The sequence below is a fragment of the Alligator mississippiensis genome, chromosome 3 (assembly GCF_030867095.1).
Source record: "Alligator mississippiensis isolate rAllMis1 chromosome 3, rAllMis1, whole genome shotgun sequence".
Taxonomy (NCBI): domain Eukaryota; kingdom Metazoa; phylum Chordata; order Crocodylia; family Alligatoridae; genus Alligator; species Alligator mississippiensis.
The window spans coordinates 114429746-114441773 of NC_081826.1; the positions used below are offsets into that span (position 1 = coordinate 114429746).

At 40.3% G+C, this 12028-nt stretch overlaps 1 protein-coding gene across 1 annotated transcript in view; it reads left to right on the forward strand.

Moving 5' to 3' along the window:
- The window catches only part of RIPOR2 (RHO family interacting cell polarization regulator 2), a 91038-nt gene that overhangs the window by 58798 nt on the left and 20212 nt on the right, over positions 1 to 12028 (forward strand). The window contains exons 9-14 of the mRNA XM_019490631.2: positions 1348 to 1391; positions 2804 to 2929; positions 4586 to 4734; positions 6022 to 6151; positions 6707 to 6853; positions 9198 to 9875. Coding sequence (XP_019346176.1) covers positions 1348 to 1391; positions 2804 to 2929; positions 4586 to 4734; positions 6022 to 6151; positions 6707 to 6853; positions 9198 to 9875 — 1274 coding nt within the window. The remainder of the gene's footprint in view (positions 1 to 1347; positions 1392 to 2803; positions 2930 to 4585; positions 4735 to 6021; positions 6152 to 6706; positions 6854 to 9197; positions 9876 to 12028) is intronic.

Here is a 12028-nt window from a genome sequence, read left to right on the forward strand (position 1 = left end):
CTTGGAAGTGTGAATCCTGAAGGCTTAAAAAATAGAGAAAAAAATAAGAGAGCCTTGATGGCTTCAAAATATTATTTCTAAGCTAATCTCATGATCAGTTGAGGACTGATGCATGGTTTCTGAATGTTCATGGAAGGCAGCATTAGCATTTGTTGGAGTTTTATATCAAATTCTAAAAGCATCTTCAGTTCATAGAGCTGGCACCTACTGAACTGGCTTGTGAAGGGTTGCTGCCACCTACAGACAAGAACTAGATATAGCACACAATAATACTTCAAGTATGAAAGGCATGTAGCATAACAGCCTCTCTCTAAGTATAAATATGTGTACAGTCAGTAGCACTTTGTCAGTCTTAGAATGGTGGTATGCTATACCATGAAAGTATTTTTAGCATAGACCATCTTCTGTCAGCAAAACTGAATGTTTGCTGGTATGGCTTATTCTAAAACCCCCAACTGGAACAAGATAAAGTGGTAAAAGAGCAAGGCCTCTTGCCAGCATGGCTACCTTTAGTTAATCCTTTTATACTCCTCACCAACTTGCAGAAGCCTATAGTATAGCCTTAGTTACAGTGATCACTTTACTCAGTTCTGTCTATACAGTCTAGATAGTGATGGTGGTCTCTCTTTATATAAAATAAACCATGCAGCATAGATTGGAATCGAGTTACCTGCAGACCTTCTTTGTGCAATTCAAAGTATGCCCTTTTTATGTTTTATTAAATATTTGCATTTATTATAGGTATTGAACAGGAGAATTTGGTCCACAATATCTTGTGGTGCCATCTGGCACTTATATCAGTATAAGCTGCTTAGTGCTGCTGGACATAGCTTCAATGTTCTGCAATTTCAAGAGATCAATCACATCAGGGATGTCCAACTTAGTGTCTGGGACCACTTCCGCAGGGGCCATGGCGGCCCCCCACACTTCCCTGGCCGCAAGCTTACCCTGACATCATGTAGGCAGGTGGTATCCTGCCCCCTCCTTCCCCACTGCATCAGCACTATAGGCTGCACTGAGCTGCACCACCCTGCCCCACTGGGGCAGGATGTGAAAGCCAGAGAAGAGAGGGGGACGCACGAGACTGAAGCCAGAGCAATGAGGGGAGTGGTGGACAGGAGGAGCCTAGGGCCACAGAATAATCCCCTGTGGGCTACACGTGGGGTGGGTTCAGCCCCTCATTAAGGGAGTACAGATTTCTGATGCATATGGCCTGAAAGCACTGATATCATGAGGGAGTGTCTGGGTACTGCTCAGGTCTTAAATATGATGCGTTTATACTGACAGAAGGATGACTGAAACAAAGGAAGTCTTCTGAAATTGATCTCAAATGTTGTTTCTTCCTAGGTCTGGCTGGCTTTGCTCGTCTCTGTCCTGGAGATCAGTATGAGGTGAGCGTGTTGTCAGTTTGCACAATATAAAAAAGGCAGACATCCATTACTTTGCACATGAACGCACACGTCAATTTTGTACTAATGCTTCAGGAACAAGCTGCTTTTTCTCACATGCGTAATAAAAGTCCTGCTGTTCTTTCTATTGTGAACACGTCAAAGGTTTCACCTGTGTAAAAACTTCAGGATCACATACAAAGCCCTGGGTGATAGCTATTAAGAAAACAGGTCTGGAAGGCAGGTCTCTTAATACTTTGACATTAGTCTCCACTTGCTCTGCATAGATGGCATTTCCTACACCATCTGGGTGATTGAATGGACCAAAATCAGTTTGAGCATTTGTCATCAATCTAACCCTGTTACAGAAACTTAACTCTATCACGAATTTGAGGGGCAGACACATACAGACTTACCAGGGCTGAGGCCCAGATATTCTGTTGTGACACTGTGTCAGTATCTAATGACTGTGTTCTCACAGTGGCAAATACCACCGTGTACTGAGACACAGGCGAACCAGGAGGGTAAACCAACTCAAACCTTTATAAAGATTAAGAAAAAAAAATTATGGTGAAGGAGCCCTACCCCTCATTTAAAAAACACCCACGTATTAATCTACCTAGCATCATTTCTTACTTGCAGTGGCAAGTCCCCTGCTGGGGGGAGACAAGCAACTAGCCCATTTCTGTCTTCTGTTGATGGCAGGTTTTCTGTACAGAACACTGGCCAGACGTCCCACATCTGTCTTAGCTGGATCATCTGCTATGGTGTCCTGGTCCTTTTACCACTTTGAAACATAGCATTATACCTTATTTCAATTGGTGCCGCTGCCTACACAAAATCTTGCAAGATCTGAGATTCCTCCCTTTGCCCTGTGAGAATCTCGCAGCTCCTGGAGCATCCTGCTTCCTGGAGAGAGAGGTGATATCCAGTATTGAGGAGACAGCTGATGAGGAAGCTGGGCCCTGTGACATAAGGAGGTTGTGTGGGAGCCAGAATAGGATCTGGTATGTGGTACTCCCCAGAGATTCACAGCATGCAGACAGGTTTCTAACCAGCATATTAACCTGGCAAACCTCTTCTCTGAACCTGTACAAGCCTGTCTGTCTGGCACCAGTATTATTACTCAGTGACATCAACTCCTTCTCAGCCCCAATGACTGAAAAGGAAAAGATATTCTTTTCATCTGCTGCTTTCCTGGCTTTTCAAATGAACGAGAAAATGTCCTTTCCTGTGCGTTTTTCTCCATGCTTAATAAGGATACAGAGTTCATTCTTCAGGTGCATTTTAGAAGTTACCCTTTCTCCACTTCTGTAGCCTGATATTTGTCTGCTGAGAGCATAGAAGCAAAATTGAGAAGACATGGGAACTGGAGAACATGCATTTAGAAAATAAGAGGGTTTTTTTTCTCATAGATCTTTATGAGGTACGGGCGACAGCGATGGAAACTAAAAGGCAAAATAGAAGTGAATGGCAAACAGAGCTGGGATGGAGAAGAAATGGTCTTCCTTCCTCTGATTGCTGGGCTGATTTCCATTAAGGTAAAAAAAATCACAGTTTCCAGTTTGAGTAATGCTCTGTTAAAAGCTGTCTATAAAGCTGGAACATTGGTATAGCACTTTGCACTCCAGAGTCATAATGAAGATGCACACCTTTTTTGTTATGCACTCAATGACAGAGACCAGTTACCTCTGGCATTTCTAGGGTACCTTATTGTATCATAATAAAGTACTACAATCATAGCTATATTATGATACCATCTACATATCAGTCAGTTTGTGGGAAATTATGTCCTGACTCTCCCTTAGCACTGAACTAACATCAAACCTTCATTAACATGGCTTCAGACTGCTACTTTTCTCAAACAAACTGAAGCAAAAAAATGGAAAACTGTGCATGCCTTTACAAACTGATTTGCTGGAATAAGGAATGACAACTTTTAAGCATGGTAGGCTGAAGAGATATAGAATGTTCTGATTTGAGCTTGCACAGCAGACTAACCCTGAGTGGTTCAGTGCATACCAGTTTCCACATGGCTGCATTGATACGGCAACACAAATGTAAGTGCTTAACTGCAATAGGAAAGGGTGCTATCAAAAAACCTTAACTTAGACAGAAAGGCATTTGAGGCCTGCAAGGTATTGTCTATACTACTAATCTTCACTGGATAGAATGTCTGATCTGTTCAAGTATGTGAAATTAAGTTATAATCTAAAGATTGGGTAGCCTACAGAACATTGCTTTTATACTTTTTCACTAACTTCTTTAGCATATGCAGAGCTCTTGGTTTGGGACAATTTAAATAAGGGAGAGTCCTAAAAATGATCTCTCTCTGAAATACTCTCCATAAAACTCTGCATAAATATGAGTTGCTTTAAAAACTGATTTAAAGGAAATCTCAAATGAATGAGATGTGTGTGCAAACTTAATCTGGTGAAGAAAGGGAAATCCAGATCTAATAACACAATTCCTAAATTTTAATGTAAGTACATGAAAAATGTTATGTTTGGCAAGTGTGAACTACGATTATTTAGGCTTGACATGCTAAACACCTTTACCATTAAGCTTTATGGACTATTCTATCCATGGAGTTGAAGTTAACAGATTTTGGGCCTGATTTTCAAGCAACTTCATGGACAATTGTGCTCCCAATCTGTACACAATTTTGGGTCTGTTTACACTCACCCTGTGATTCAGCGGTAGAATCCTTGTCTACCACACAGGAGACCTGGGTTTGATTCTCAGACACTTATACAACTACAGCCGTGGAGGCACCAAAATTCCTGCCCAGTCTTATGCATCGAAGGTCTGGGTGGTCCTCATACATTCACCATGATCCAGGAGGATCGACGGTTGCCACCACACTCGCCTAATCATAGTAACTTGCATATGTGGTTGCAAACATGATTTGCACATGCAAACAAAATAATCACGTGCATTTTGCAGGCATGGTCATAAGTGAGTGTGCATTTTATTATATGCTATAGCGTATGGAAAAAAAAATTAAAAATAGCCTTATAATATCTTATACCAATGTTTCAGAAGACACCTAGCCATGTTCCCAGCAAGAAAGCCAAATAATTAGCTTTTAATTAAACATATATGTGCATATATATCATTAAATGCAACCATACACACACACACTATATATATATATATATATATATATTCCCTACTACAGCTGTTTTCCTTTGCAGGTCACAGAAGTTAAAGGACTTGCTACTCACATCCTGGTGGGAAGCGTGACCTGTGAAACAAAGGATCTGTTTGCAGCCCGACCTCAGGTGGTTGCTGTTGACATCAATGATCTTGGCACAATAAAGCTGAACCTTGAAATCATCTGGTAGTAAGTAGAAGTGTTGGACAGTTTTGTGGTGCAGTAGCTTCTCAACCCCCAATGGAATCTCATTCTTTAGATTCTTTGTTGAAGAGCAGTGAGAGAGAATGATGGCCCACCGGTGGGACTTGTGAGACCAGGGCTAAGTTCTCTCCCCAGCTCTAGGTTTTCTGCACGACCTGGGGCAAGTCTGTTTGTGCTTCCTTTCCCCATCTCCAGAATAAGAATAATAGCACTTCCCTCCCTAACATTAAAGGTGCTCACACTTGGTAGCAAGGGGAGCCATACAAGTACTATAGATCAAAGGTTGGCAACTTTCAGACCACAGGTCAGATCTGACCCAAGGAGCCATTGGACCTGGCCTGCAGATGCAAGGCAGATGAGGGGCTATTGCAGTATACTACACTGCAGTAGGGAGAAGCAGCAGTAGCCATGGCTAGATCCTAACACCCACCCTTTCACCTCTGATCCTAGTTGAGTCATTCTGTCTTGCAACCTGAAAGAGTTGCCAACTGCTGCCATAGAACAATACTACTTCAAACTCAGTTAATCAGAGTGCAAAATTGGGCCCTTAACGTACATATGAAAATCCTATTTTACATTGGTGTAAACATTAGTGGAACTACTCCAGATTTACACTTGCATAACCAAGAACAGAATTTAGGTCAGGCTGTTGAAAACTAGCATTCGTGTGCCTGACGTGTGCCTCAGGGCAATCCTGATGTTCTTCTCTCATAGCACTAAGCATAGACGGATACAGTTAGAATTCAAAGAAAGACTTCATGGCATTTAATGAAGCAGCTACCTGTTATCTTTAAACAAGCCCTGAAGCATTTAGCTTTTACGCTAGTGTACTTTATTCCTTATACTGCGATGAAGTACATAACCAATGATGACAACTCCTTCATCTCTTTATAATGCAACAGCTCTTTTAAAAGTTGAGCATCTTATTGCTATTCATGATTCTTGTCAACTCGAATACAAGAATGTTCTTCATGCTGTAGGAGTTGCATCTCAGAGAGTACATAAAATTATTCCTGGCGGTGGATTACTTTTATCATAAATGAAAATCACACTTCTAAGCTAGCTGCCTAACAAACAGGGTTTAAAAAAAACCATTTTGCTTGAAAAAAAAATCTTTTTCTCAACTTGATGCTAAAAATAAGCATTTCAATAGACTGTTCTAATTACATTTATTTTTTAAATTTTAAGGGACAACCTCCCCCATACCCCGCCCTTCCCTGTATTTGCAATTCAGTCTCACTTGCCCTAATAAGTGTGGCATTATTTTTGCAGCCCATTTGATGTTGAGGACCTCACTCCCTCCACGGGAAATGTGAACAAGGCATCTGCTCTCCAGCGGAGGATGTCTATGTATAGCCAAGGCACTCCAGAAACACCAGTCTTCAAGGATCGCTCATTCTTTGTAAGTGAAACTTAGCCTCACAACTATCAAATGAGAAAACATAGTGCCTTACTAAGCAGAGTAAATGCGTAACTGCTTTATATTCATAATGCATTTTCTCCATTTTAAGCAAGATGCTCTTTACAAGTACTTTATTTAAATACACACACTATTAGCCATTCAGCCTAAAAGGAGAAATATGACTAGGTTCCTACAATCTTAAAATATGTTAAATTATTTGCTGCCCACACTTCTTGCTTATGTGTTATAATCTTCGCATAGACTTTACAAAATGTCAAACTTCACAACTACAAATCGTAATAAAAACAAAAATCCTGTTTAATCTCATTCTGGGTGAAATTCACCACTATGCAAGAGATCTGAACAAAGCCAATATGCCACTTTAAATCCCAGTTAAATCTCAATCTGAAGAATTAAACAAGAGTTTGGCCTTCCATAGGCTATCTGCACTGATGTGAATTTCATTCATAACCGGTATGTGTAAAAGCCAGCCATTTAAGTGTTATGAACTGTGAAGCCTTCAACTAACTCTGCACTTTGCTTTCACTGGTGAAGAAATGGTTGCATCGTCCACAAGACAAGCTGCAGTTGACAGCTTTTGATGCTCTGCAAGACACTTTCTTTGACAAGCTTCAGCGTAGTCGCTCTTTTAGTGACCTGCCATCTCTCAGGCTGAGGCCTAAAGCAGGGCTTGAGCTCTATGTGGGTTTGGCTGGCGAGAGGTCTCTGTGCGATGAACGAGTATCTCAGGTCTGAGAGTGTCTTTTAACTCTATGCATGCTTTGTTTGCTCTTTTGCATTGTAGTTCACTTATTTTGCTGACTGGCTACAGGAGAGACTACATCTAGTGAGCTGAGCCAAAAGTGCTCTCGTTGAAGTCAATAGCAAAATGGCCACTGACTTCAGTAGAGCCAGGCTTGCAGCTTTCTATCTAGGGATGAGGCAGAAGTAAAGAGACAAGAGCACATGCAAGTGAAACTAACTGGTTTTAGGAACACACAGCTAGAGTGGGTGGTACTCAACATTTTTCTAGTAACCCAAATTCCAACACTGAAATAATTTATTTTAAAAAATTACACATATAAAAGGGGGTAAAAAAAAAATTAAATATAGTTAGACTCAGACTGAAAGATACTAATAGCACTGGAAAATAATTCAAGATAATTTTTAATGTTTTAATCATATGAACTAAGCCATCGTATAAATGCTTATGGACACTGTCAGCTAATTGTCAGCAAAAACTAGTCATTTCTCCTGTGTTATGTCCTTGTGTGAGGAACATTTGCAGTGCACTTCAGAAAACTCAAGGCCTATTCTAGAACCTAGATTTCATGTTTCCTATGCTCCTTTTGAATAATGCTGACACTTCCCACTTTTCTACATTTTTCCTTATACTTTTAATATATTCTGTATTTCACTTCCCAATCTCCATTTAAAAGATTAGATAAAATTTGTTCCAAAGCTCCTGATGGTTCAAACTATAAAAAGGCATGCTATAAAAAGTCATTAGAAATCTTTTAATCCCCTATGTATTTTGTACCCAAAGGCTGCATCGACACGTGCACTTTACTGTGCAGTAGACTAATTAGCTACTTCATGGCATTTTAGTAATGTGGAGTAAAGCTAATGGCTTTACTGGCTACATGTGTGATGGTATTATGGCACAGTAAATTAATTAACACCACCATCAGATAGTAATGTCAGAGCCAGACAGTACTATCTTATGACAGAGACAGTACTATCTTATGGCGGATTAATTAACTGCGATTAAATGTATGCATAGACGTTGACCACAGGCATAAATTGCACCTGGTCAGCCCAGCCAGCAGGGGGCCAGACTCCCATCTGCTGTGTAGCCATATGGCTTTGCACTTTTAGCACCCTTGTACCCCAGCCAGCCCCTCTGCCGCCTGACACTGCCACCCAGACCCAGGGCAGAGAAGGGCAGGAGTGGCCCTGGTGTAAACTGCTCTGCCCCACCTCAAATTACTGCTGTCTTGGGCGCACATGTAGATGCTGCGCCTGGGAGTGTTTTACTTCAGCTGAAACTGCTTCAGAGTTTATTGCTTCAAATTAGTTGCATGCGTAGATGCACCCAAAGATATTAAATACAAAGCATGCATACATTTTGCTGTCTCCATGGCCTTGTGATAAAGGCCACATTTCTCTTGTTTTTATGCATTCAAGCAAAAGTTTCAGACAGGTCTGCATAGCAGCTTTTGGCTCCCAAATTTTGCTCTCCCTACATGTGCAAAGCTTTTATAGACATCAGTGCTAGATTTATACATCTGAGAACTTAAGTTCCTCTATGCATACCAAGAGTAGAATTTCACCTTTATCTGTACACTCTTCTGATTTTTACCTGTCATATTAGCACAGGACTATGCAAAACAGTGTCCTGTTCTTACCTTTAGTATCTTATATTGCCCATGCTCTAATAGTTATTGATATTTGTTTAACAAATACATTTTTTTGTCTAAAGGATTGCACAAATAATTGCACTATTAAAATGGTATAATAGAAACACTAAATAAACCAAGTAGCTAAATAGCTTCATGATTGTGGAATTTTCCTTTGTTATTACTTTCCACATGAAAAAAAAAAAGGAATGATAAATTATAAGCAACCAGTAAATGGGTATAAACATATAGAAAGTAAATGGCATAAAATCCCAGCAAACTTTAAAAAATTACACCAAGTACTGTAGTAAACTAAGAAATACGAATTGAATGGCTATCTATGAATTAATATGGTATATATTTGGATCTTAATTTGTGCCACATATGTTAGAAGGCCCAGTTTACTTTTCCTGCACAGGAAGATACTGACCAAACTTCCAGACCCAATGTTGCAGGTAGAAAACCCGCCAATGTCAGTTTTGCCAGCTAAATCTGCTACACTCTCTCAAATCTTGAGTATTCTTTTAATCTCTTTTCCTTCATTTTCTTTGGTGAGCCCTACATCGTTCATTGTGGTGCTTTTTTCAGTATTGAATGTAAAACTTTCACTATATATTTTTTTTAACAAGTTTATAATATCTTTGCAGTCCAATTCACCAGACGACATTTTTGAAAATGGGATGACATCCATTGAGAAGAGACCCCTCTCGTTCACTTTTGGTGATGTGCCCTATGAAGATGGAGTTCCCCCAGCCAACTTGGATTCTTCCTCAGCCACTGTCAGTTCCAATCCTGAAATTACTACAGAGCACAGTGCCCGCAAATCCTTAAACTCAATCTTGGACAGTACTAGTACAAACTCATCCATGAACTCCACACCTGAGTCAAAAGACTTCAAATCACAGCTAGAGCACACACCAGTAAATGAAAACAAGACATTTTCAAGAGCTGTTTCTGAAGGTTGCCAAAAGCTTTCAGGTCCTGGAAATGATGCCCTCTTTATAGATACTAGTGTCCCTGTGTCTCTTCTCCAGGATACAGACGAAGTGTCAGAGCTAAAACCTGTAGAACTGGACACGTATGAAGGCAACATCACTAAACAGCTGGTAAAAAGTCTTACCTCAGTGGAGGCTCCAGTGATACCTGAAAGGCTGCAGTGTGAGGGATCAATAAGTGGGGAATCAGAAGGATATAAGTCTTACTTAGATGGAAGCATAGAAGAAGCCTTGCAAGGGCTTCTTCTAGTACTTGACCCACATAAAGAGCAGTATAAGGAATTTCAGGAACTGGACCAAGAAGTGATGCATCTAGATGACATCCTAAAAGTGAGTACCTTTTCAGAAAGTACCTCCCTCAAAAAAATCTGAATGCATATCATATAAATATGATACAAGAAGTCAGAATGATGATTCTAAACATCAAAGTATGAATTGTTCTGACTGCTAGTAAAATTCCTAAGAATCAACTGATTTTTTTCCAATGACGCATGAGCTGTCACCTTGGAATGACACATTTTTAAGCTATTTGCTTTATTCTTGAGCTATTTGTGCTTTACTCTAATTGAGAGGAACAGAGGAAAACAGGAGATTACCATAATCAGTTAATAGTTTTCTCTGCTGCAGAAACTTTATGGTCTGCATTATGCAAGAAGGCAGATCATAGCAGTCCATTTTACTCCTAAAAACTGATGTGCCATATCTGTACTGAGCTATTTCCATTAAAAAAAAATCAGCAATCCTGTGCCAATTTATATTATCTGACAAATTGAAGCCATAACTATATTTTCTGGAATGCCTAGGTAACTCAGGTGCACAAAGTGCATCAAATGTAATTTGGACTTTTGCTCTTAAGTCACATAAACGCCTTGAAAACCCTCTTCTTCCAGGCAACTAAACATTGAGTCCTATAATTTAGTCTAGGACAGACCATGTGTGTGACAGAAGGTAGAAACAAGAAAAAGTGCTTTTGCATGTATGCCACAACAAAGTGCATTAACCCTGGATTATTTTCACAACTGTTCACTATGACTCCCCATTTTCTCCATAAATAAAAAGAACAGGATTCGGTATCATGAGAACAGTGTCACGTGGGAAGAACTCATTTCAAATGGTTCATATTCATATGCAAGGTAGCATTTTACAATGATTTGAGATGTGTAGACACAGCCATGCAAATTAAGAAGAAGGATGTGCCCAAGGAAAGGGAAGTAATTCTCCTTTTGCTTTAACATTTTTAACATCTGTGTTTCCATTGCCATTTGCAGCTACATGACACTTTTCCCAGTTAAGTGCTTTTTTCACAGCCTGACCCTTCTCAGCTCTGCTCCATGAAGTAGCTTTGAAGTAGAAATGTGCGTGAGAAACTACAAGTATCATTTAATTTTGAACTTCCTAGCTGCCTTCACTACTTGTGCAGCTGTTAGAGCAGAGGGACAGGGGAAAGCACTCATCTTCTCTCTAGAACATGTATCATGCTAAGGAACAGAGGGAGGGATTTGTGTGCAGGTGGAATACTTGGATACTTGAGATGACTGCTCCTTCAAGGATACTTTTGTTCCACCGTTCAGCCTGTTTGCTTGTGAACCAAGACTAACGTGTCCCTAATCGTGGTACTGGAAGTCACGTGCAGAAGGGCTGAAAACAGAAGCTAGCTCTAGCTGAAGAAAGCTTCTCTTGACTATGCCAGTGGGCAGAGAAAGTTGGTAGCATGGCTGCTATGATTTGCATTTGTGCAGGAAGCTGGGAAGCTGCTTTTCTGGCCCATAACAAAACCATAGGTAAAAACATAGAAATTAAATGAAAAGCTGAATGCTACTTACCTATCTCACAGGGGTGTTGTGAGGATTGTCTGATCAGTTGATGCTTGTACAGTAATTTGAAGATGTAAAAGCATGTAAATGTTAAAGTGTTAATGTTATGTAGGTAGATTAGAAGCAAAACTCCAAGCCATCCCAATTCTCATTGGGAACTGAATCTGCACTTTATAGCTAGCCCATCTTTCATCTCAGCCAAATCAGACCTCTGAATCTGAATGCCAACTTTTTGGGAGGTTCAGGTCTGGAAGCACACGCTGTGGTGTAAGGTCATCTCTGTTTATATGTTTAAGTAAAGTTAAGACTGTAAAATAATTGCTAAACAAATTGCTGGAGCTGAGCCTCAGGGTGTTGGCCTTAGGCTGCGATCCTGGAAAATGACGCTCAAAAGCAAACCTCTGTGCCTATACAGAGCCCCACTGGCTGGGTCTCTCCAGAGGGCAGAAAGTCTGCCTGCCTGGAGACATCTAACTGTAGCTGTGCAGCTTTGATCAAGCTTCCTCTCTGTTATTCCAAGTTTCTCAGTCAGTTCCTTTCTATTGGTAAGGAAAGGTGGTTCCCCTCCAGCTGAGTTGTAAAGTTGTCTCTTCTGTAATTAGGAACCTCTTTGATGATGCATGGTTGATCTCTACTAAATATAGTATCCTGTGCTTTTAAAGAAGCATG